The sequence below is a fragment of the Spea bombifrons genome, chromosome 12 (genome assembly GCF_027358695.1).
Source record: "Spea bombifrons isolate aSpeBom1 chromosome 12, aSpeBom1.2.pri, whole genome shotgun sequence".
In the NCBI taxonomy this organism is placed as follows: domain Eukaryota; kingdom Metazoa; phylum Chordata; class Amphibia; order Anura; family Pelobatidae; genus Spea; species Spea bombifrons.
Window position 1 is genome coordinate 30,474,063 of NC_071098.1, and position 25,022 is coordinate 30,499,084.

A 25,022-nucleotide genomic window follows, 5' to 3' on the forward strand; every position below is an offset into this window, starting at 1 on the left:
TTCCTCTCCTGATGCCCCTCTTTCCTCTCCTGTGCCCCTCTTTCCTAAAATAAAGAAGCCCCTCTTTGAGAAGTTAAAGGATATAACAGGTGTTTATTTGAATGCTTCCCACTTTCCCCGGCCAGCTGCCTGCAGATACTCCATGGCATTATATATTGGGACGGAAAAACCCCTCATTCAGGGCTCAGACCCACTAACGATAGTTCAGATTTATTGGCTTACTGAAGTATAATAGATTGCAAGCTTTTGAGACTCCCGAGGTCTCTTCTTCGGGCGTATTATAATGATATATGAAAATGTGCCAGAAGCCCTCCAGACATCGGAGACTACCGGAGACCCTTTTGGCGCTAGACGGATTGTTATCGTTCAGCGTTTTCCCGCGGGGAGCCGATTGGCCCGGGTCACCGCTCCGCGTGGCTAATTGCTGCTATTTATTATATTCCTTCGGAGCGAAACAATGACCCGAAGTCTCGTGATACGATGTAATCTTGTCTAAAACAATAGCAAACACCAAATGTACGACCGCCTTCTGAGAAAATGAATGCCTCCTGATAATTCCGCTATAAAGAGAGTACATTGTATGTTAATCCTGTGTACCAATGAGCCGCTTACATACTAGTAACGTGTTCATATGAAATCTCATCTCCTCATAATTACAGTAATATTAGCTTTATTACATCTTATCTGCTCTTTTCAAAGTTGTAGTTTTTGCCCCGTAATATAAAGTTTTCAGGCAGCTGCATATCAGCCGTTTGTCTGATCCCCGATCTACTAACCCCCCCGACTCCTTATCATACTGCCTGTGGGGGACAGTAGAATGGCTCAGTCTTAATCATCAAGTCTGACTCTCTGAATAATAGAGGTCTATAGAGGAACAGACTTTATTAGTATTGGCATTGGGTTATTACTTTATACAGCACTGGGGGTTATATTACTGTATACAGCGCTGGGGGGTTATATTACTGTATACAGCGCTGGGGGTTATATTACTGTATACAGCGCTGGGGGTTATATTACTGTATACAGCGCTGGGGGTTATATTACTGTATACAGCGCTGGGGGTTATATTACTGTATACAGCGCTGGGGGTTATATTACTGTATACAGCGCTGGGGGTTATATTACTGTATACAGCGCTGGGGGTTATATTACTGTATACAGCGCTGGGGGGTTATATTACTGTATACAGTGCTGGAGGTTATATTACTGTATACAGCGCTGGGGGTTATATTACTGTATACAGCGCTGGGGGTTATATTACTGTATACAGCGCTGGGGGGTTATATTACTGTATACAGTGCTGGGGGTTATTACTGTATACAGTGCTGGGGGTTATATTACTGTATACAGCGCTGGGGGTTATATTACTGTATACAGCGCTGGGGGTTATATTACTGTATACATCGCTGGGGGTATATTACTGTATACAGCGCTGGGGGTTATATTACTGTATACAGCGCTGGGGGGTTATATTACTGTATACAGCGCTGTGGGGTTATATTACTGTATACAGCGCTGGGGGGTTATATTACTGTATACAGCGCTGGGGGTTATTACTGTATACAGTGCTGGGGTTATATTACTGTATACAGCGCTGGGGGGTTATATTACTGTATACAGCGCTGTGGGGTTATATTACTGTATACAGCGCTGGGGGGGTTATATTACTATATACAGCGCTGGGGGGTTATATTACTGTATACAGCGCTGGGGGTTATATTACTGTATACAGTGCTGGGGGTTATATTACTGTATACAGCGCTGGGGTTATTACTGTATACAGCGCTGGGGGTTATATTACTGTATACAGCGCTGGGGGTTATATTACTGTATACAGTGCTGGGGGTTATATTACTGTATACAGCGCTGGGGGTAATGTTACTGTATACAGCGCTGTGGGGTTATATTACTGTATACAGCGCTGGGGGTTATATTACTGTATTCAGCACTGGGGGTTATATTACTGTATACAGCGCTGGGGGGTTATATTACTGTATACAGCGCTGGGGGTAATGTTACTGTATACAGCGCTGGGGGGTTATATTACTGTATACAGTGCTGGGGGTTATATTACTGTATACAGCGCTGGGGGTTATATTACTGTATACAGCGCTGTGGGGTTATATTACTGTATACAGCGCTGGGGGTTATATTACTGTATACAGCGCTGGGGGGTTATATTACTGTATACAGCGCTGGGGGTTATATTACTGTATACAGCGCTGGGGGGTTATATTACTGTATACAGCGCTGGGGGTTATATTACTGTATACAGCGCTGGGGGTTATATTACTGTATACAGCGCTGGGGGTTATATTACTGTATACAGCGCTGGGGGTTATATTACTGTATACAGTGCTGGGGGTTATATTACTGTATACAGCGCTGGGGGTTATATTACTGTATACAGTGCTGGGGGTTATATTACTGTATTCAGCACTGGGGGTTATATTACTGTATACAGCGCTGGGGGGTTATATTACTGTATACAGCGCTGGGGGTAATGTTACTGTATACAGCGCTGGGGGGTTATATTACTGTATACAGTGCTGGGGGTTATATTACTGTATACAGCACTGGGGGGTTATATTACTGTATACAGCGCTGGGGGTTATATTACTGTATACAGCACTGGGGGGTTATATTACTGTATACAGCGCTGGGGGTTATATTACTGTATACAGTGCTGGGGGTTATATTACTGTATACAGCGCTGGGGGTTATATTACTGTATACAGTGCTGGGGGTTATATTACTGTATACAGCGCTGGGGGTTATATTACTGTATACAGTGCTGGGGGGTTATATTACTGTATACGGCACTGGGGGGTTATATTACTGTATTCAGCACTGGGGGTTATATTACTGTATACAGCGCTGGGGGGGGATTACTGTATACAGTGCTGGGGGTTATATTACTGTATTCAGCACTGGGGGTTATATTACTGTATACAGCGCTGGGGGTTATATTGCTGTATACAGCGCTGGGGGTTTATATTACTGTATACAGCCCTGGGGGGGGATTACTGTATACAGTGCTGGGGGTTATATTACTGTATACAGTGCTGGGGGTTATATTACTGTATACAGTGCTGGGGGGTTATATTACTGTATACAGCGCTGGGGGGTTATATTACTGTATACAGTGCTGGGGGTTATATTACTGTATACAGCGCTGGGGGGTTATATTACTGTATACAGTGCTGGGGGTTATATTACTGTATACAGTGCTGGGGGGGTTATATTACTGTATACAGTGCTGGGGGTTATATTACTGTATTCAGCACTGGGGGTTATATTACTGTATACAGTGCTGGGGGTTATATTGCTGTATACAGCGCTGGGGGTTTATATTACTGTATACAGCGCTGGGGGGGGATTACTGTATACAGTGCTGGGGGTTATATTACTGTATACAGTGCTGGGGGTTATATTACTGTAGACAGCGCTGGGGTTATATTACTGTATACAGCGCTGGGGGGGTTATATTACTGTATACAGTGCTGGGGGTTATATTACTGTATACAGCGCTGGGGGGGGATTACTGTATACAGTGCTGGGGGTTATACTCAAGAAGAATAGTTTTTTCCATGGGACTTCCCGTGGATTTCTCCTGCGTGTAATTTACATATAATGTCATGTGTCACGTTTATAGGGAACACGCTCTTTGCATACGAGTAAATTCCTGCCAGGATCAGTAGGACGTTGGCAGCCGTACAGCTTGCCCTTTGAGCACATTGTCTGCGTGAAATTTGCCGCAGATTTGCATTGTTTGGGCCCCGTGTGAGCAGCGCCTGGGATTCTGGAGCGGCCTTCAGAAGTCTCTGTACCCCGTCCAGGGTACTTTTCCAAAAGGAACTGTGAGACCGGAAAGAGGTGTCAATAAATGAGAATGTCAAATGCTCCCCCAGGGGTAAACAGTGACAAAGATTAACCCTTTCAGGGAATTCCTGCTCGTAGGCATTAACCATACCATGACTTCCAGCCATCTAAAGCTTCTCATAATCTGCCCTCTCGTGACACCTCAGTCCGAGGGCGGAATACCTTTTATTGCCCCCCGTAGACCCCGTTTGATTTCTCCTTTAATCATGAAAACACGTAGAAGACCCGGCAAGAAATTACGTTTACGAATTTCTCATGCAGGAACTTATGTGCCTCCAAAACACATGGAGTATCTGTTGCGTGTCCTGTGACATAGACGTCATGTCATGAGCATGCGTTGGAAGTCTCCAGGTTTCACCAGGGGCCACCCCGCTCTTTCTTCGGGGCCTCGTACTATCAGACTATTCTGGGTTATCTGGGGCCTTCTAAGCCTCTGGGACTTCAGCCATCTGAGGCAAGAGCCGTTATCTACAAATGGAGGAAGCTTGGAAGAGTGAAGATCCTTCCCAGGAATGGGCGGCTGACCAAAGTTCATCGTATCGGCGACTCGTCCAGGAGAGCACAAAGACCACAGACCGACATGTAAAGAGTTGCAGGACTCACTTGTCTCACAGTAAGAAAGAGACTTCACTAAAATGACAGCTGTGGGAGAGTTGGAAGCTCTTGATGACCCCCAAGACCTTTGTGGACTGAAGAGTCATAAGTAGAACTTTTTGGAAGCCAACTACGGCTACAAAAAGAAGAACATACCAACAGTGAGACATGGCGGCCGTGTGATAGTCTGGGCGACTTGCCATAACTGATGGACCCATCTGCTCTCTACCAGAACATCTTGAAGGAGAACATCCGCCCATCGGTTCCTGACCTCAAGCTCAAGCGCTGTTGGGTTGTGCAGCGGGATGATGATCTGAAACACCCAAGCAAGTCCACCTCTGAATGGCTCCAAAGAAACAAAATCAAGGTTTTTGGAGACCGAGTCCAAGTCCTGTCTTGAATCCGACCGAGATGCTCCGGCAGGACCTTCAAAACGGGGCTCAATGACAACAATTCTGCCGAGAAGAGTCGGCCAAAATTCCTCCCCAGCGACGTAAAAGACTCATTGGTAGTTATCGCAAAGGTTTGATTGGGGTTGTTGCCCTCAAGGGGGGCAGAACCAGTCATTAGGTTTGGGGGGGGCAACGGGGGATATAGGTTTAACTCTTTACCTTCCAAAAATCATTTTACTCGAGTTTTCTTTGTCAATTGAAACGAATTGGAGGATCTGAAACATCAAAATGGGGCAAATGAGCAAAAATAGGAGGAATCGGGAAAGGGGCAAATACTTTGTTTTTTCCTCCCAGGGCTTTCTTCGCTTTGTTGTCGTCTTATCGATACTCTGCTTTCATTGTGCGTTCCGAGGCCGTCACGCCTTGGAGGATTTCTCCTCCGTGGGATCCGCTCATTGTGTTTAACCTGAGATGGGAGATAGGCCGAGCCACGAGGTGTTTACCATGCGCGGCCTCAAAGAGTCTTCAGGGCTGCAGCTTATCGCTGCAAATAGTAAATCATATATATATATAATGCCAGCAGTACCTTAGGACATATTCAAACAATAAAACGCCGGGATTTGGGGATAACTCCCATTAATCCCGACCGTCAACAGGCAAATAATATGCAATAAATCCTGGCTTTTGATCATAATATGCAATAATATAAAAAAAAACATCCAAAAGAAATAAATAAATAACAGATTTTTTCGGGACTTTTTTAAATTATTTTTCTTACTGGATAAATTTATGATTTTTTTTTTTTACGCCATGGCTTGGGGTCCTGGGATCACAAAGCTAACAGAACGAAGCAGCCAATCAGTGGTGAGAAAAGGGGCTTCCATTGAAATCAATGGGAAAAGTTTCCGCGCACGCGCAGCATCTGCCGAGCCATCGCTGGACCCGACTGGCGACCCCGAACATTTAAAGGGACCCCGCAGCTATTATATGCATTGACATCCCGGCCTCACTGTGCCGGCTTACAGTAATGGGAGTGCTGAGTGTACAGATATCCCGGTACATTTCCACTTAGAAGTCCAAGTAACAATCGCGCACGCTCGTGCCAGCGTGGGGTGTCTTATCTCACAAGGTTCCGTCCCTGCGCGGGGAACGAGGAACAAGCGAAACACTGGCCTTTATTCATAAAGTTCTGTTTTCACAGCCACTCCATCATTAACCCCTACGGTGCTGTTGGCAATCGATATAAGATATTATCCACCATTGCTCCCTTCTGTTGAAATATTGATTCCCCCCCCCCAATATATTATATATTTCTAACGTGCTGACGGATCCCGTTATCGGGATCCTCTTTGGAAATATTTTTCTTTAAATAAATTAGTGGTTTTTTTAACTTTACTGAGAGGGTGGTAGATAAGTGGAGCAGCTTCCCAGCAGTAGTGGTAGAGGGTGATACAGTGAGGGAATTTAAACATACATGGTGGGGGGGTTAGGCAGGAGAAACAGCAATTTGTATTTAGTTGATTTTTTTTATAACTCCGCGGCGGTGGTTTATTTTCTCAGAGTTCCTGTTAAACAATCAGCCCGGCGTCCGTCCAACGCGTTTATCGCGGGAATCAGGATTAACCCAGTTGAATTTTTATTGTTTTATTGAAGTGCTCTCGGTGCGATGAGTAATTTCCTTTCCCAAGGTGCTCTCACATGCGATCCCCACTCACAGAAATGCCGCTTCTCACACGCCGGGACATTGGTGAAAAGAAAATAAAATAACAAAAAAAAAATGCTATTGAGCGCGAAACGCGTTGGAACAAAACACCGTATTCTGCCGTATTCTGTTACAGACGCAATGTTTCTGGGTCTGGTAACAACATAAAAAGTAAATCTCATAAATATCCATTTTTGAAATAGAAACATAGAACCCGGCAGCAGATCGGCCCCCATTCGGCCCCCATTCGGCCCCCGTCTAGTCGCTCGTTTCTCCTGCTGTATAGACTCAAACCTTAATCAGTCGTTGGTCTCGTCTTAGATTCAGGAGCCGTATGTCTATCCCATGCATGTTTAATCCCCTCACTGTATTACCCTCTACCACCTCTGCTGGGAGACAGATGATTGTGATAAACAACCAGATGTTGCCTCTCAAATATGTTCTTACAGCACAATACATGCGCCTCCAACTACCACATTCCTAGGAATTATACCAAGGGCGTCCCGGCGTTTGGACTTTGGGTCGTTTGTTCAATTAGCTTGTTGTACATCGCTGAGGAATATGATGGCGCTATACAAATCAATCAATAATAATAAATAATAATCATAAAAATAATAAATGATTATAAATAATAAATTATTATTAGTAGTAGTATTATCATTATAAATAATAAATAAATAACAATAAATAATTATAATACATAAATAATAATAATAAACAATTATATTATTATTTTTATTATTATTATAATCATTATTATTATAAATAATAAATAAATAAATAATTATAATACATAAATAATAATAATAATTATTATTATTATTTGTATTATTATTATTATAAATAATAAATAAATAACAATAAATATTATTAGTATAAATAAATAATAATAATAATAAACAATTATTATTATTATTATTTGAGCGGAATTGTAACCGGAACGTGAAATAAAAGGAATGTAGAGGGACAGAGAACACGCATCTGTTACATGTTCTCGGTAGGAAAACACGGCCGGGCCAAAGGAGGCCCCCAGCTGTTCCTTGTAATCGCGAGGGGCTGCGCATTCACATGAAATCTCCGTTAATAAACGAGGCCAAAAAAAAAAATTACAAAAATGTGACGAAAAACAGAAATGTTCAGCTTTTCAGGTTCCTTCAATCACGCCGGGGATAACAAAAAAGTAAGGTTTCGGTGGAGGCTGAAAACAGTAAACACGACTTCATTTAACAAAACGCAGGAGGGGAGATTATTTCAAAAAAGTTACAACAAGAGACCGGAATCTAACACTACAGGGTCAGGGGCTGAGATGAAATGGAAGCAAGTATTACGGAGAGTAGTAGATGGGGGGAACAGCTTCCCAGCAGAGGTGGTAGAGGGTAATACAGTGAGGGGATTAAACATGCATGGGATAGGCATACGGCTCCTGAATCTAAGACGAGACCAACGACTGATTAAGGTTTGAATCTTTACAGCAGGACTAACAGGCGACTAGACAGGGGCCGGATGGGGGCCGATCTGCCTTCTGGTGTTCTGCGGCCCTGCACAAGGCGTTTTGTATGGATCCCCTGTTAAAGGGGCAACTCATGATCAGGTGGGTGACATTTGCTGATTGTTAATCTGCCCCGGTATATTATATCTGATGGGGGGGGGTTCATTTAAACGATAAATACGGTATTTCCTTTTTTAGCCAACTGACTGCCGCTAAACGATGCTGCCACCTAGTGGTCCGATAAGGTATAACCATTCATGCCCCAATAGATTGTGATCATCGATATTTTACGTCTTTAAACTCTCTGCCCTGGAACATGTAAAATATATTATGTTTCCCTTAAAAAAAATGATATGGCAAACCCAGCCTGCTAACAAAGCCGAGGCAAGGCATACATCTAAAATATAAAAACAGTCCCGGTTTTTGAGGGACAGTCCCGATGTCCCGAGCTAGAAAAGGGGTCCATTGTGCTTCCAAAATGTACCATGAGGTGGCGCCATTTCTCCATTACATTCAGGCCAGTAGGATAGAGAAGTCCACATCGCAAGGGAAACCTAGAATTTAAGAGCAGATCGGCCCCATCCAGCCCCCATCGAATCGCCATGGAAAAATGATAGGGCCCCCCCCAGATAGAAAATTCAGGTCCTTAAAAAAAACCATTGCTGAGTGAATGCACTACACAGAAATTAGCATTAGCAATTTATTTTTTTATAATATTTAATATTTTCATACAAAAAAAAAGGTTATAAAGTTTTTGGAAAATATACAAAAACCGCTATAACAATAATATATTAAATTATATATAAAAAAGTTATTAAATACCAAAAAAATTACAAAATATTTTGTAATTAAACGCATCACAAACACAATTATTGTTCATTCTTCACATTGTTTTATAAAACTATTTTATAACTTTTATGTATAAATAATTTTTAAAACAATTTAAATGAAATAAGGCATTTTAGCAAAAATCTATCAAACATTTTTTATGCTTCTCGAGGTAAAACAGGAAAAAAAGTTAGCATTTTGTTGAAGGTTGTCATAGGATTTAAATATTTTAAAGTAATAATTTTCTATTTAGAAGGATTTGGATAAAATCTACCCTTAAAAATAAGACTTCTGCCCCAAAAATCAGTGTTTAACAAGCTAAAAATAATTGTAAAAAAAAAACACATGAAATGTTGCAATATCTGTAAATTAAATAGTAATAAATTATAGTAAAAAAAATGAACCCACAAAAAGTTCAGACGCAGCCGTAATTTTTTCAGTGTTTTCTCTTAAATAAAAAAAAAATATATAATACATTTAATAGCATATTTAAAAATAAAAAAAGTGTATTTCTATATTAGGGTGAAATAAACTAAATTAGTATACAGAGGTTATATGGGGTTACACAGAATATATTGTTAACTCTTTGTGGGATACAATAAAACAAAATAAGAAAAAAAAAATTAAGGGACGGAATAAACCCATTGGGCGTTGGTCGCTGAGATCAGGTTTTCATAAAACATTATGTAAGTTCTCTGTTTTTTTTCTATGATTGTTTCACTAAATGTGCTTAATTTCAGGATTAATTTAAAAAAATTAAATGGTGACTCGAGGGTCTGGCGTAAGACATAGGAGTGGGGTGGGAAAGCCAGAGATACGGAGGTGTGTGGCAGACGAAAGACCCGCTTTATGGGGACCGGTCTAGCCAACTGACCGTTTCACCATGGAGAAGATGTCCAGTCTGTAGAAACTGAGAGGATGGTCCCACAGCAGGAGAAACCAGGGGTCACCACTAGGTCCCTACACCACCATTAGCTGTTGTGATGGAAAGACGAAGGTCAAATAAGTCAACGGCAGCATTGTATCCACCTCATCGACCGGGGACCTTAGTTAATACATGATGTGTGCTGATCGGTCCTCCAGAACTCCCTTACACAACACGTGGTTACGGACGTTGAGCTGATGCTTGGCACGGGCTCCCAGGATCATAAATTCACAGTCTGAAGGCCAATAAACAGCCTGTCCTTTGGAACCTCATGGGTTAGCGTTTTTAGACGTGGCATTGGCAGACGTGGAAGGGTCTGCTGACTTGTTGGGCGCAGTCCTGGTTGACCTCCATTTCTGGTGCGTTCCTCTCGATTTGTGATAGAATTTGGGTTGTTTGGGGATCAGGTAGTACAAGGTCATGGGTTGATACGCGGGAATGAAGCTCACCGCGTTCCTAGGGTAATGGTAGTAAACAGCTGTAGACGGAGTCGGACTGTAGTAAAATTGGGTGCCCTACAAGAAAACAAAGAGGACAATCGTTAAAGTCGTTAGTACATAAACTGTAATCCCACCATGAAGAATGTTCATCCACCCTTGTAGAACATTCCTTTGGAAGCCGATAGAGAAGTTCTTCCTTTGAAGCTCGGGACTTCCCAAATGACGCTTCAAGTGTATACAAACGTTACAGAAACTATAATCAATAATATGATCCAACTCTGCGTTTCTGAATGAAACCAAACAGTGATTCTCCAAACACTCTAGGAGGAAGCGACTGATTGGGAGACCTTTGAGTCGCACACATTCTTACTCCACGTGTTGTCTCACCGATGATGAAATCACCAGGCGGAGACGTGTTATGACTCATATACCCAATTCGTCCGGCCGTTACTCCTTTTACGACTAATGTTATATGAATATGACTTTCTGCTCATAGACATAAAAAAGGACAACGGAGAAGACCCTTTAATCTCCTAGACTGATCTCAGTCCGCTTGGGGCAAAATTACGGGGGCCGAATGTCCCTGACAGAGCTTCCTCTCCGAGAGGAGATGGTTCCGATCGGTAAAAGGAAAGGAAGCAGCCTGTAGCGTTAACGGTGCAGGCAACTTTCTGAAGAACCATTCAAACGACGACTTCAAAGACCCCCTAAATGTGCCAATAGATGGTGAGGGTGCAAGAGCAGGACCCTCCCCCCCTTCTCTCATATGTCTACATATCACTTTTCATATTAAACTAATTTCATTACCCAAAATGACCCCTCTTGGAGTCAAATGACGTATTCCACCACTAACCAGTCGACGTCCAACCCCCCCCCCCGAGTCGTTCTCGATAGGATAGTATGACTACCCCAAACACATTTGACAGATCCATGTCCCGGGGCACCTCAGCTTTCTACCCAAAGATTTGAGTTTTTGGGACGTACCATTTTCTGATTAGCCGTCACCGGTGTTACCGCTGATTCTTTGGAAGCAGCCGATTCCTCGTCTTCGCTGGAACTCTCCGATGGCGTCCCGCTGGTGTCTGAGTGATAATCGGAGGTCTCCAGGTCAGATTTATCCGAATCTAAAGATTTTTTGGTAAAAGTCGCTTCTGGAGCTTTCACTACGAAAGGGCTGCAGCTCTCCCCCAACCTTAAAAAAATAAAAAAATAAAAAATAAAATAAATAAAAAATTAAAAAAAAATAATAATAATAATGAAAAAGAAATAGGTTTCTTTTAATACATTTAACAGAAAATGTGTCTTTTTATGCTCAATCCATATTCATGTATATTTCTTCTTCTATAAGGGGAGCGGGGGAACACGGCTAATATTTTACCAAATCCTAGGGTTTTTTTGCCAGAGAAAATAAGTTACTCAAAATGTACATTTTTAACAGAACAACAAATATTTTTTTTTTCTCGTAAAAGCACCTAGTTTTCTGGAGTTTTTTTTTTTTGATGATTCAGCTGGCGGGAAATTTAGTGCGTCGGGAATTTTTAAAGCATTCTTTGAAAGGCGGCCGCAGAAAGCACCGTTGAGAAGATCCTGGTCGATGTGGATAGTCTGGTATGTTCAGATTTTTTACGAATTTTTATGGTTTTTTTTTTTGTTAAATTCAAGAATTTCGTAAAAATGTCTGAAAACGAGGAGGGAGCCCCCAACAAAAGGAAAATGTCGGAGAAAGCTCTGAAATTTGTAGTTTCTGCCTCACTGCAAGAGGTTACACAGCGTCGAACGGGGATCGGTTGATGACCAAATGGCATTGTCAGATAGATATTTAATGGATTTTGTTTAAATTCCAGTTGTTTTGGGGTTGTTTCCAACATATTCGATGCCAACAGCAGTGGTGATGATTTCTATGTGATGTGCGAAGGTCCTCAGGGAGGATCGCTTGGGGAGAAGTTGGAAGTGTCAGACTTACCGGCAGGTGACCTCTTCGGGATCGATCCAAAGGTACATGTCTCTTGGAAGGGCGAGCTGCGAGCAGCGTAGACCGCTCCGAACGCAGGCCTGCAACACGGAATCATCTACCAGGAGGCTCTGCTCTATACGGACGCACCTGTAGGGACCGGACACCAAACAAGAGCTGTAGGTATGGACAACCACACTGGGTCATTTGGCTCGTCTAGACTACGGCACGGGGAGCAGGCTCAGATTCCTCCCCGTTGGGACCTTTTCCTTAAGTTTTCTTACAGTGCAGACGGGCTCGGCTCGTGTCATGCCACCCACCCCCCATCACCCCTCGTTCCGTGCCACCCACCCCCCATCACCCCTCGTTCCATTCATACATGTAGAACTCTAAAGCAGGAGACATCAGCGCACCCAACTACAGGGACTTCACAATGTAAAGGAGGGAAGTTTAGAAATGTTAGAAAACGAGGGCGTAGAACCAGAAGGAATGTAAGGAAGAGTAACTTTATTGAGAGAGTGGTGGATTAGCGGAACAGCCCTCCAGCAGAAGCGGTAGAGGTTAATACAGTGATGGCAGCTGGTTATTACCTGTACGCTTGGCCCTTCTGTGGCTTGTCGGGGTACCAATGTCCTTCGAAGCGATCGCGCAGGATGGAGGTCAGGGTCTCAGTAAATGTCTTCTCCTGCTCGCTGTCCAGCCGCTGGTGCCGGTTCAGCAGTCTTACAATGTAAGACGCCCCCAGTTTTATCTCCTCGTGCATCGCGGGCGTCTGCTTCGCGCAGCTCCTAGTAACTGAAAAAAAAGACAAAATCGGGGGTGAGGACCGGTGGAGAATCGGGTGGGACGCACGCAACCCGCAAAGTACCACAAGAGACCGCTTTAAAGCAGGAAGGAAAATATGGGGGGGGGGGTTTGCTCCAGGCGCCCCTTGTGGTCATCGTGGGAATTGCAAGCATTAAAACACTCCTGTACTTAAATGTTACGACATCAGTGTGTTGTAAAAAAAAATTCCTGATACAACTAAATATAGAAACATATAATTAGAGGAAATTAACCGGCTCACAGAGTCTGATGCATTTTGTTTGTTTGTTTTACTTTTTCCACCTCTGCCGTCGGGTTATTCCATGCATCCACTACCTTTCCCGGCGCCATAAACTCAATCCAGGCTTCCCCATGATCATCACAGGATCCTCTCAATCCCTGCAATTCAAATCTCGGTAAACGGGCTGCGCCAACTCGGAATTTGGCGGTGAGCGGGGAAGTGACACGTTTTCTGGTGATCGCATTTTGGGTTTTCGTAAAAATGTATGATTTTAAGCAAGGTAAAGAGGTTTGTCTTAATACCTCCCATCTGTCCCTGTTATAGAATGGAAGTCCCTCTATTGGGCTCCAATCAGAGAAATCAGGGTATTGTTCTACAAAAAGCCTTTACCGATTCTAAAAGACACCCATCGTGGGTCCCGGACCCCCGATCATTCTGCCGAAATAAGGAACGTTTCTACCACTGCCCTGAAATGACCTACAGGTTATTATTATTATTATATTTTATTATCCCTATTATTATTATTATTTATTATCATTATTATTATTATTTATTATCAATATTATTATTATTTATTATTATTATTATTTATCATTATTATTATTATTTATTATCATTATTATTATTATTATTTATTATCATTATTATTATTATTTATTGTCATTATTATTGTTATTATTTATTATTATTATCTTTTATTTTTCCTATTATTTATTATTATCATTATTTATTATTATTGTTGTTGTTATTAATAATAATAATAATAATAATATCTTTTATTGATGTAGTTCAGTGACCCCCGTGCCCGGAATTTTGGCGACTAACGCGGTTCCTGCTGACGTGCCGCTGTTAAGCCTGGCGCGTTCCTCTCGCCCCAAACCCAAATCCCCCCCCCCCCGGGTGCTTTCGGAATTTCGGGGAATCCCAGCGAGGATTTTTTTTTTTGGTAACGCTTCCTCTTTCCCGGCTGTTTAACAGACGTCACTAGATGTTAACCCCGACTCCTTCCTATCCCCCCCTGCTGTGATCATATAAAATACCCAAAGTTGGTGCTTTTCCCCCCAATATGTTATGGTTGATATCCCTGCTTGAATTCGGGTGACTCCATTAAGTGTGTCTATAACTAATGACAAGTCAAGGTTTCCATGACGACGGGTATTAGAGCCATTTGAATAACAGATACAGGGAGTCACTACATAGAATCTTCATGATGGGCTATTAAAGGGTTAATATGGGGAGCTCCCTCCTGTCTCATGTGGCGCAACTGCGGAAAAAGCCAGCATTTTGTGTTTTTCATTTCATTTTAATATTTTTCTTTACTGAGAGGGTGGTAGGTATGTGGAACAGCCTCCCAGCAGAGGTGGTAGAGGGTAATACAGTGAGGGTATTAAACATGCATGGGATAGACATACGGCTCCTGAATCTAAGACGAGACCAACGACTGAATAAGGTTTGAGTCTTTACAGCAGGAGAAACGGGAGGGCCGGATGGGGGCCGAGGGGTTAATGCCCCGCAGCCTGCTTTGTTCTGGGCAGGGAGGGTGGATTGAGGAGGAAGCTGGGAAGATACTGGGAATTCGTCACGCGCTGGAAGGGGGGGGGTCACGCGGTCGGCATTTACCGTCAGTTTCATCATCAGAGAGACACAAAGATTCCTGTGACGGGAACGCTAAACACGACCGTTACCACCTCGGCTGGTACGCCGCGACCCGCTAGCTTTGTGATATCTTTTTGGAGTGAATGTCCCTGAGCCGTTTAGTTCCCAATTACATCCCAGTGAAGCGAGCGCCACTCGGGGTTTCCACCGATCAGACTCCTTGTGTACGGAGTTTCTGGGGTCCGCGGCGCTGGAAGAAGCCCCCGGGTGGCATATTTCAGGGCTAATGATCTAAACCTAGCGGGTCAGGGGCTTACGTGGAATGTAAGGAGATTTTCGACAGTACTGAAGCCCCCCCAACATTCTAAACGTAGAAACCGCATCACGTTTCCAAATAAGGCAGTGATGACCTCACAGCGGCTACAATGTAACAATATTTACATCACAAACCCAAAAGAAAGTGTCCGGCGGAGGGGCAGATAACTGCTAACGGCGCCGGCGCTGAAAGGGTTAAGTAAATTGATTTCACCCCACGGCTACCCGACGGGAAACATCGGAAATATTTATGTAAAAAAACCTATAAAGCGTCGATTTCATCAAAATAAAAGAAGGGGGTTCTTTAAACTCCCCTCCCCCGCCAGAAAGGGTTAATAATGTTATACCGCCTGTGATGAACCCGGGGGGATCAGCAAGCGACGGTCACTTACCGGTCCGCGGTGCCTCGGCGTGTGCCGTGTGTCGATAAGCATGCTTTACCCCACTTCCTGAGTTTATGAGTCAGCCACGAGGGGTGGGAATCCCTGCTGATGACATCATAACCCATATATGGACATCATCGCCCATATATGGACATCCTGAGAGAGGCGAAGCCGATTTCCCAACTGCTGCTTTTCTAGTTCGCACAGAGAGGCGTTTAACAACATTCAGCTGAAATCCCTGCTTGAATACAGGTGGCTTTGCTAAGCGTATCATGGGGTTTCCAATAAAGTCCTATTTTACGGTATTAATTGTATTATTATTTCTATTATTAATTATTAATTCAGTAATTATTTTTTTAATATTAACTAGTTCATGCCTCCGCAGCCTGACCAGCGGCCTCACTCACCTTTATTTAAGGAGGAAACTCATCTCTGATTGGTGGGCGCAACTCCCCCGTGCGATGATCACAATCATTACCCCTCCGACACAAAAATCGGCCTTTTATCCATTTTGGTCCTGAATAAAAACCTCCAGTCGGGGCTTTTCTCCTTTCTAACAGATTGTAAGCTCTATAGACCCGAAGGAAGAAGGGGAAAAAGTCCCACAGATCATCTGGACTTTACTGGGAGGGAGGTAGATAAGCGAAGCAGCCTCCCAGCAGAGGTGGTAGAGGGTAATACAGTGAGGGTATTAAACATGCATGGGATAGACATACGGCTCCTGAATCTAAGACAAGACCAACGACTGATTAAGGTTTGAGTCTTTACAGCAGGAGAAGTGGGCGACTAGACGGGGGCCGGATGGGGGCCGATCTGTCTGACTCCGTTCCCTCTTTTTGTCTCTATTTTCCCGCTTCTGTAACTAACGACTTGTATATAAAAGCCCCCTGGGGGGGTATGTAGGCTGTAAACAGACTGTTTTGCCCCGGGCGAGTTTCTCCGGTCAGTAAACACACGGAGGGTTCTACAGACCCCGAGGTTTCTTTCTCTGTATCCGGTGCCCCCCCTATCCCCCCCACATCGGGGTATAAGACCCCCATTGTATTCGCCGGGGTAGAAAACAAGTTACGCAAACTGCCGTGACGGGCGCTGCTTGCATCACGTTCTCTGCCTGGATTGTGCAACAGAACCAAATCGTGATCACAGGGAAAGCAGGTTAAACGCACACCCCTTCCGCGAACTCACGGGGAGGAAAAAACCCAACACGTTCAAGCGTAAAACGGACCAGAGGAGAGCGAGCGGCACCGGCAGAAGAAGAGGCTTTCATCTAAAACTAGAGGGTCAGAGGCTGAGATGGAATGGAAGGAAGTTTTACTGAAATGGTGGTAGTTAAATGGAACAGCCTCCCAGCAGAGGTGGTGGAGTGTAATACAATGAATCTAAGACGAGACCAACGACTGATTAAGGTTTGAGTCTTTACAGCAGGAGAAGCGGGTGACTAGACGGGGGCCGGATGGCGGCCGATCTGCCAGCGGGTTTTAAAAATCTTCCTAAAATAAATATTTTCTTTTTTAGGCAATAATATCGTCTCAAATACTAAATATTTATTGAACGGGGGGGGTTAAGGCCCCGCCCCCAGCGTGCCCGGCTTCCCCCGGCGTGTTCGAGAAGCAGCGACAGGCGGCGTGATATGACCTCGGCCGGCGTGATATTACCCGACCTCGGCCAGCCAACGGATTCGGATCACGCGGATTTGTTTATTAAACATTTTTGTTGACATTTCCGAAGTATTTTCGGTGTCTGCCGTTTCCAGGTCACGCTACAACCTCGCTGATACCGCTTATCTCGCGGGTCACGTGACGCACACCGACAGAGCCTCGGCATTTTCTCATTTTCTTCCAAATCGAAATTTGTATCCAAATTTCCAAAAAAAAAAAAGTGTATATTTCCAAATAAATAAAAACTACCTTTTACAAAAAAAAAACTGAACGTTTTCATCAATTCTGGGGGGGGGGCAGGGGTTATTCACTTACAGCTCTAAATTGTTAAAACCTATATTTATTATGGAGTTATATAGCGCCATCATATGCCATAGCTGTGCTATAGCCTATGTGATACATTGTATCGAGAGGAGAAGTATAAATAAAGTTTTTGTTATTTCCTCATGAACAGGAAGAGGAGCAGTTAATATGTTTCAATAAAGACACAGAAGCAAGGAGTACCTGTGCGTTTTGCCTCCATCTTTATAGACGTACCAATGAGCAGGAAGTACTCAGAAACAACGTACCCGCCGCCAGCGAAAGGCCCAGGCGGTTATAGACACGGCCGGGCCGACACACCGGGCAAATGCCCTACAGGCCTCTGGTCGTCGGGGCCCTGTCCTCGCTCTACATCAGGCCGTGGCTTGACTTAAAGCACCTCATGATTGCCTGTCCGGCCCCTGACCGTACGCGCTTCATTGTGCCAGTCCCACATCATCGGGCAGATCGCCCAGCTTAAACGACTTTAATCATCCTTGCATTTAATTCTCAACTCAAGATGGCTACGAACCGCTTACTGGTTTTGGCCAGTTGTCCTCCGTTACCTAGAGGCTTCCCGCAGGTACAGAGCACTGTGCCGGTAAACACAGGCGAAGACCACCCCGTGGCACCTGGTAACCAATGTGGGGTTTCTTCAAATGAGAAGCCCCCCCTTAGACAGTCACCTCAGCACTTGGATGCCAAACGTGACATCGAGGCATCCGCTGGCCAGCTTTACTGAATTCCATTCAAGTTCCTGTGTGTGTGTGTGTGTGTGTGTGGGGGGGGGGTTGTGTCACATGGCTGGAAGCACCTAATGTTATGACAAGGTAAACGTGGAGATACCACAGCGTATTCTAGATAACAGACATCCACCGCAGGTCATTAGGGAAGGAATGACTGGTGGCCGAGGCCGGTGTAGTTAAGGAATCCAGAGCAGACCAGCTGCGATAGCCGCGTTCCTGTGAAATATTAAACACGGCTATCTAAGTTTCCAAAATACACATCTGTACGAGGCGCATGTGATTCGGAGCCACGCAGGGACTATAGATACGCTTTAAGTGGACAGATGGGTATTGATTGATCACCGCTATATTGTCATCTTGAAGGCCCCAAGTTATCTGCAACTCACAGCTGTGTAAAAGCACAGGAATTCCTGCACGCTATTACCCTCTACCACTTCTACCGGGAGGCTGTTCTGTTTTACTACCCCGAAGCAAGACACCATACAGTCTGAGCCACCGACTCTGGTTTTAGATCATACGCATTCCTCCTCTCCACCAAGCTGGACAAATTGAGACCTTTCACAAGTCTTTTTATCCGGCAGGCCCTTCACCATATCAGGATCCCTCCTCTGACCCCCCACCCCAGAGATGGAGTCTCCAACCAAAGATCGGTGAAGAAGCAGAACCACCTCCTGTAGACGGCCAAGAGGAGTCTTACGCAATACAATAAGACCTTATTACATGTTTTAGGTTCCCAAATGAAGATTAGAGAGCAGACAGTCCATTTAAAGAGTTAATCTTTAATGCAGGAGGTAAAGACACCAACATACAGCATCCCGGCCTTATAATTGGGCCAATCGGGCCACAGACAGACATTCTAGGAGCTACTGTACAAAAGTTCCCCACTATTTAACCACTTTTAGATTTCATAGCGTTGAAGCCGTGCCGGCGTCTTCCGATTCCCACCAGTTCTTCCTATCGAGAGCTAAATCTCGAGCAGATTAAAAGGCGATGCCTGGAACCGACCTACTGCTTGCATTATAAGAACAGGTTCTAAAAGATATGGGGACCCCCCCCCCTCCCTAACTAATGATACTTAGCCTAGTCATCCCATTTTACCACCCTTGGTCTTCTGGGAAACGCTACCACACCAACTACCAGGGAGAATTGGAGGGCAGACATTGTCCATGACCAAAGGTGGATGGGTAGCTGTAAGGATGGCTACGTGGAACATTAAGTAGATAAGTGCCACATCTGTGAGCATTCCTGATGGATACTCAACGGTTGTAGTCATTAAAAAAAAGTTAGCGTTGTCCTGAAGGACTGCAATTGGACAACTGACTACATCTGTTAACCCCTTCTAAGACAGGGGACAGTCCAAGCAGCAGCTGAACCTGGCCCTGTTGTCAATGGTATTAAGAATGTGCAGTTTAAGTAAAAGAGGGGCAGCTAAAAATTCTTTAAAGAAAAAAAAAAAAAAAAAAAAAAAATCTACTTACTAGGCGGTCGTTATAAAACTATACACAAGGCAGTAGGTCAGGCAAATCCGAGAAGCGTTCTTATAAACTATAGGATGAAATCCATAGCTTCAGCAGATTTAAAATAAAAAAATAAAACTCATAAAAATAAAACTCAAATAAAAGAAAAGCTTATGGACAGTCCTGGCCGATAGGTCGTGATCGACAGTTACCTTAAACCCAGTTTGTGCTCAAATAGTCAATAAGTAAATCCCAAGGAGGAGAAGTGCGTCGAGAAGGCTTCATTCCTGGTTAAGTGCACATTATTTTCAGAAGGTTACACCTCTATGCAGTCATTTAGAAGATAAGCCTTTTTGAAGACAGGTCCTTCATGGAAGCGTTTGGACACCAAAGGACGAGTGCGTGGGCTCTCCATTTGAGAAGGCTTCCCGTTGACTAGAATCAACCCCCCACCAATTCTTTCTAAGATCTTCATTCACACCTTGACCAAAGAAACCTTTGCTCTTTCTGTGAGTTGCCTCAATATTGGAGGTCCAGAGCCGTCTGGGTGCGTCAGAGTCTTGGGTAGATTGGATGCCGGTATTGTCGTCCTTGCTCGTTATCTCGTCGTCAGAAGAGCTTTCTGAAACCGACCCAGAGGAGACACTTCCTGAGGAGTAATCGGAGGTCTCCCTTTCTATGATCGTTTGAACCGGTTCTCTGACCACCACTTCCTTTGGGAATTTCGCTATCGTGAAGTACTTTGTATGCTCTCCAAACCTAAAGAATAGAATTGACAGTCATTCATTGGGAATCAACTGGCATCTTCATGGTTCATTGTAGATCATTTCCACCAGCCACATCTTCAGTTGTGGACAACTCCCACACCACCATGCAACCCCCACATAAAGCGGCCAGGGTTTACCTAACCTAGATCATGATTGTCCACACAAGAGACTCACCTTCCACAAACCTCATATGGATCAATCCAGAGCGTTATCTCCTCTGGGAGACCCAGTTTTGTGTATTCGAGATTGCATTGCGCACAGGCCTTCAGGAGAGATTCATCAACATACTGCCAGGAGTTGATGCGAATGCACCTGTTGGCACACCATAAAAGGATAACAATCAAGCAGGACGTCAAGGACAGAGGAACAAGACACCCAATCCAACGGCAAGCCATTGACTGTGCCATGTATCTACCACCCTCAATGAACTAGAGTTGGTTACAGTTGACCCTAAAACCTAACAAGCAGACAACGAGGGTCACCTGTATGCTTGGCCCCTGCTGGGTGCGTCTGGGTACCAGTGTCCTCTGTATCGGTCGCTCAGCAGACTTGAGAGATGCGTTCCTAGAGTCTCTAGCTGGTCAGTCTTCATGCGTTTCCTCAGACTCAAGATCTTAATGAGGAAGTTGACGGCAGCCGCGATTTCTAGATGCATCTTCAGCTCGGTGGAGTCTGCGAACTGAGCGAGAAGCCAACATTCAGGGGAACAGTTTCATATAAAACCAGTACATGGAACCAAAAATATAGCTTAGTGAGGCACTCCAACCCCAAAAGAGACAAATATCTAGTCAATACCAAAACCACCATCACCCTGAAGCTACATTAAAAACAGTGGCTTAGAAGATTTTAACCCCATGATGTCTGGTATTCACAGAACCATTACAAAGCAAGTTTGGCCATCTCCATCAGGCCCCCCCAACTAGTCTGCCCGTTCTGCTATAAAGACCCAAAACCTCAGTCTCTCCTTAGATTCAGACCACTACATAGGCCTCTACCACCTCCACTGGGAGACTATTCTATTTACCTACCACCCACTCAGTAAAGCAAAACATCCTTACAGTCCATCTAAACCTCCAATTATCAAATAAATCCCACAGACCTTGATGCAGCCAGCTTTATCTACAGAGACCCCTAAGAAATGACCACCAACCCCATCATACATACAATACTGACACCCCCCCCTCATGAATACCAAACAATATAACCAATCAGGAAACCACCTCATTCACCCCACAACCCGCTCTTACCTTCAGCCAAAACAAATCCTATGAACACCCACCCCGCCAGGAAGTGTTATATAGGGTGCACTGCGTAACCCGACACTAATGACCTCATTATGATGCGATCAGCACCTGGGATCCAGACCATGACGTCATTTGTTACCTGCATATAAAGCAGCTTCATCCACTAGGAAACAAACCAACTTATCATTTTCTGATGGAGCATTTATTAGTAGCATTTATTATAGAAAATCACAATGGGGAATTGGGGAAATATTCTGATTTAGGAATATTTCGTGCCTGCCATAAAAAGGGCGGCATGCGCGGTCCCAGGAACGGCAGCTTTAGAACAGCGGCTGCCGGCTGACTGCTCCTTTTAAAGGAAAAATGAATAAATATTCAAAAATAGATTCTGATGCTCCTTCTGTAGTCTGCCATTCCTGTAGTGAACGCTCCTTGTATATTACAATTACCACCTCTGCTGGAAAGAAATACTATGTAGTAACTACTATTTCAAAAGAAAAATCAATCAATAAATGCATCACTCCTATGACGAGACTTATTACTAGGCTTTCGGCAATCAGATTTTATATGGCTTTTGCGTTTTCGGTTTATTTGAAACAAAACTTAAGAAGTAATAGAGAACTAAACATCCATTTCTGGTTTTTGCCCCAGTGGGGTAATTAACATCACCCATGCCCAAGGCATCAAAGCAAAGCATTGAAGCAGCAAATTACTTTAAAAATAAAGTTTCTATGGATCTGAATGCACACGAATTATTATTATTATTATTTATTTTTACCTAAACTTCATAAAATAAACCCAATATGGTCTTATCTTACTGCACAAAGCTATAATCCCAAGGTTCTAAAGATGTCAAACTCTAATTACCCCTAGAATGGTGCACTTTAACCCAAAACATTTTCCTTCCCCAAAAAATATTAATCCAAAAATCCAAAAATAATTCAACCATAAATTTTTTATGTTGAGTTTAATTTAAAAATAAAAATCATAATTATTGTCTTTGTGATAAAACCCGTTTGAATGCAGTTGTTTTTCATAAACTTATTTTAATGTGTTCTGGTGAAGTCTCCGAAAAGGAAAAAATATATATAAAGGAAAAATACATTCTGTTAATTGCAATGTATAGTGAATGTGTATTATACTGCCCTCTAGTGTTCACTTTATATATTACATCTAGAAAGGATAAATATTAAAAAATAAAATAATATAAAAATAAAATAATGCTTTGTGTGCTAAATTTTTTTTTAATTATTATATTAAGGTTGATATAATAATAGTAATAATTAAACAATAAGCTGTCAATGGGATCAATAGCACTAATGGAAATACTATTTAATATAAATTTGTTTATTTTTGATGCTGTAGGTGTACAATAATCAGTTTGTCTTCTCAGGCCAATCACACGTAAACAGTTTTCAATGAATAAACTAAATAATTAAAATAATGAAATAAAAAACACACAAAACTGAATTCTACTACTACTTTTTTTACTTATCATACTACATTAATTCTACAATGAACCTATAACTATATACAGAATGTAAACGTGACGTATTCCGGTGAGATGTTCTTAGGGAATTCCCCTCATCCTGTCTTCCATCGATGAGAAGTCCACGTCATTGGCATAGTAGCAGACGGCTCTGTAAGAGAGTTAAAAATGTTTTTTGATTATTCACATACATTTTCACCTTATACATTTTTTTTTCTTGAAAGGGAGATAGGGGTCACCTAATTATGTGCCTTTGGATAAATATAACAGATTGATAGCCGACGTTCTAAAGAATCAGTCCTGCAGTTAGAGAACCCATGGGGCTTATTCTGCCGTCAATGAACAAAGAGAAAAAAAAGCTTTTCTTCTTACCCGCATGCCAGGATGACCAGCAGGACGACAAGCGCAAAGGCCACGGTCAGGTAAATAGTGGCTTTACTGCTCAGTGATTTCTCCGACCCAAAGATGGTCTTCATGATGGAATCGGAGAAACGCGATGGAGGGGCAGGAGGGGCAGGAGGCGCTATATCCAGCGACACAGGTGACCTCACAACGGCGTCAAATATTTCTCCCAGCTGGCTGTCTGCCGTGTACTCGATCCGGGATACTGAAACAGGGAATGGAGAGAATAAAATCACATTCTACCAGCGGTTATTTATTTATTCATATATGATAATATATCCCTAGGCTATTTCTACCGAGATGACTAAAAGTTAACCATTTGTGCTGTATCACTCACATGACTCGCGTTCTATCTCTGGATAAAGTAACAAGGCAGCCAAGAGTCCCTCAATGACAGAAATTTGTCTAAGTAAGAACTTTTAGTAGCCACAGTTACACAGTTACTTTCCCTACCCCAATTCCCAATTATTGTTCACTAGCATTGGTCCCTTGAGTCCAATTCTATCCTCTCCCAGCTGCCATTGGAGAGAGAAGGCATGCTCTTAGAGACACCTAAGAGGTTACGAGGCACACACATGAGTCTGTCACCCCGAAACGCTGAAATCTGACCGATTCCCTCTCCAATGGACTTGGTGAGATCCAGTCTCCTTACACTAAGTTCAGGATTTCAGAAGACACCTAAAATGTAATTGCCCTCCACTTAATTCCTCCTGCCCGATGTGTCCCACTGGCTGGTGGTGACCATCTACTGAGATATATGAGGGAACAGGATGGGAGAGTCAGGCATAGCATGGCGTCTTCCACCCAACAAACTAAAGGACATCAAAGTCCATGATCTATGAAACTTACCGTTTACAAAAAAGAATTTTATGGCAATGACATCATCGTCCTCGTCTGTGATTTCACAGGCGTAGGTGCCCTGGTGGTAGGCCCTCGTCGGCTGAATCAAAAGAGTCAGGTCTTCTCCAGTATGAATGTTCTTAAAGTAGGAGAGGTCTTTTGTCCGGACCTAGAATATAATAAAAAAAAAAATAAAACTAGGAATCTCTAAAAGATTTCAAAACATCGAATATTAGTGAGCAGAACGATTTCATAGGGAACGGGACCGGCTGTAGAATCCCAAAGCGAGAGTCTAAGTCCATTCTTTGGATGTAGAGCAGCTGGGATACTTAGCGCTCCTCCGAGTTACCCCTTCTTTGTAAATACTACCCAGCAGCCAGGTCAGTAAATGATTAATGGGTTGGAACTTACTCTTTCTGCAAATTTCCACGTCACCGAAATATCCTCCGGGATGGTAAACGCGGTGTGGCAGTCGACGGATGTCCTTGCCGGTTCTCTGATGTGGACGTCTTCAACTGAAAATAGGAGAAGAGACGGTTTACGATGCAATATAATCCTTGAGCAGCGCATTCTGTAT

The 25,022-nt window shown here is 43.4% G+C and overlaps 2 protein-coding genes across 2 annotated transcripts; both read right to left on the minus strand.

Moving 5' to 3' along the window:
* Positions 1 to 9,657: 9,657 nt before the first annotated feature.
* LOC128470169 (protein BTG3-like) lies at positions 9,658 to 15,722 on the minus strand. The gene is made up of 5 exons (XM_053452011.1): positions 15,552 to 15,722; positions 12,794 to 12,998; positions 12,216 to 12,353; positions 11,237 to 11,444; positions 9,658 to 10,327 (listed from the first exon to the last, which is right to left on the minus strand). The coding sequence occupies exons 2-5, from the start codon at positions 12,964 to 12,966 to the stop codon at positions 10,082 to 10,084; spliced, it is 765 nt and encodes a 254-aa protein (XP_053307986.1). The 5' UTR covers positions 12,967 to 12,998; positions 15,552 to 15,722; the 3' UTR covers positions 9,658 to 10,081.
* Positions 15,723 to 19,980: 4,258 nt separating this feature from the next.
* LOC128470548 (protein BTG3-like) lies at positions 19,981 to 21,125 on the minus strand. The gene is made up of 3 exons (XM_053452438.1): positions 20,953 to 21,125; positions 20,645 to 20,782; positions 19,981 to 20,462 (listed from the first exon to the last, which is right to left on the minus strand). Exons 1-3 carry the CDS (start codon positions 21,123 to 21,125, stop codon positions 20,072 to 20,074), a joined length of 702 nt encoding a protein of 233 aa, XP_053308413.1. The 3' UTR covers positions 19,981 to 20,071.
* Between the last annotated feature and the right edge of the window lie 3,897 nt (positions 21,126 to 25,022).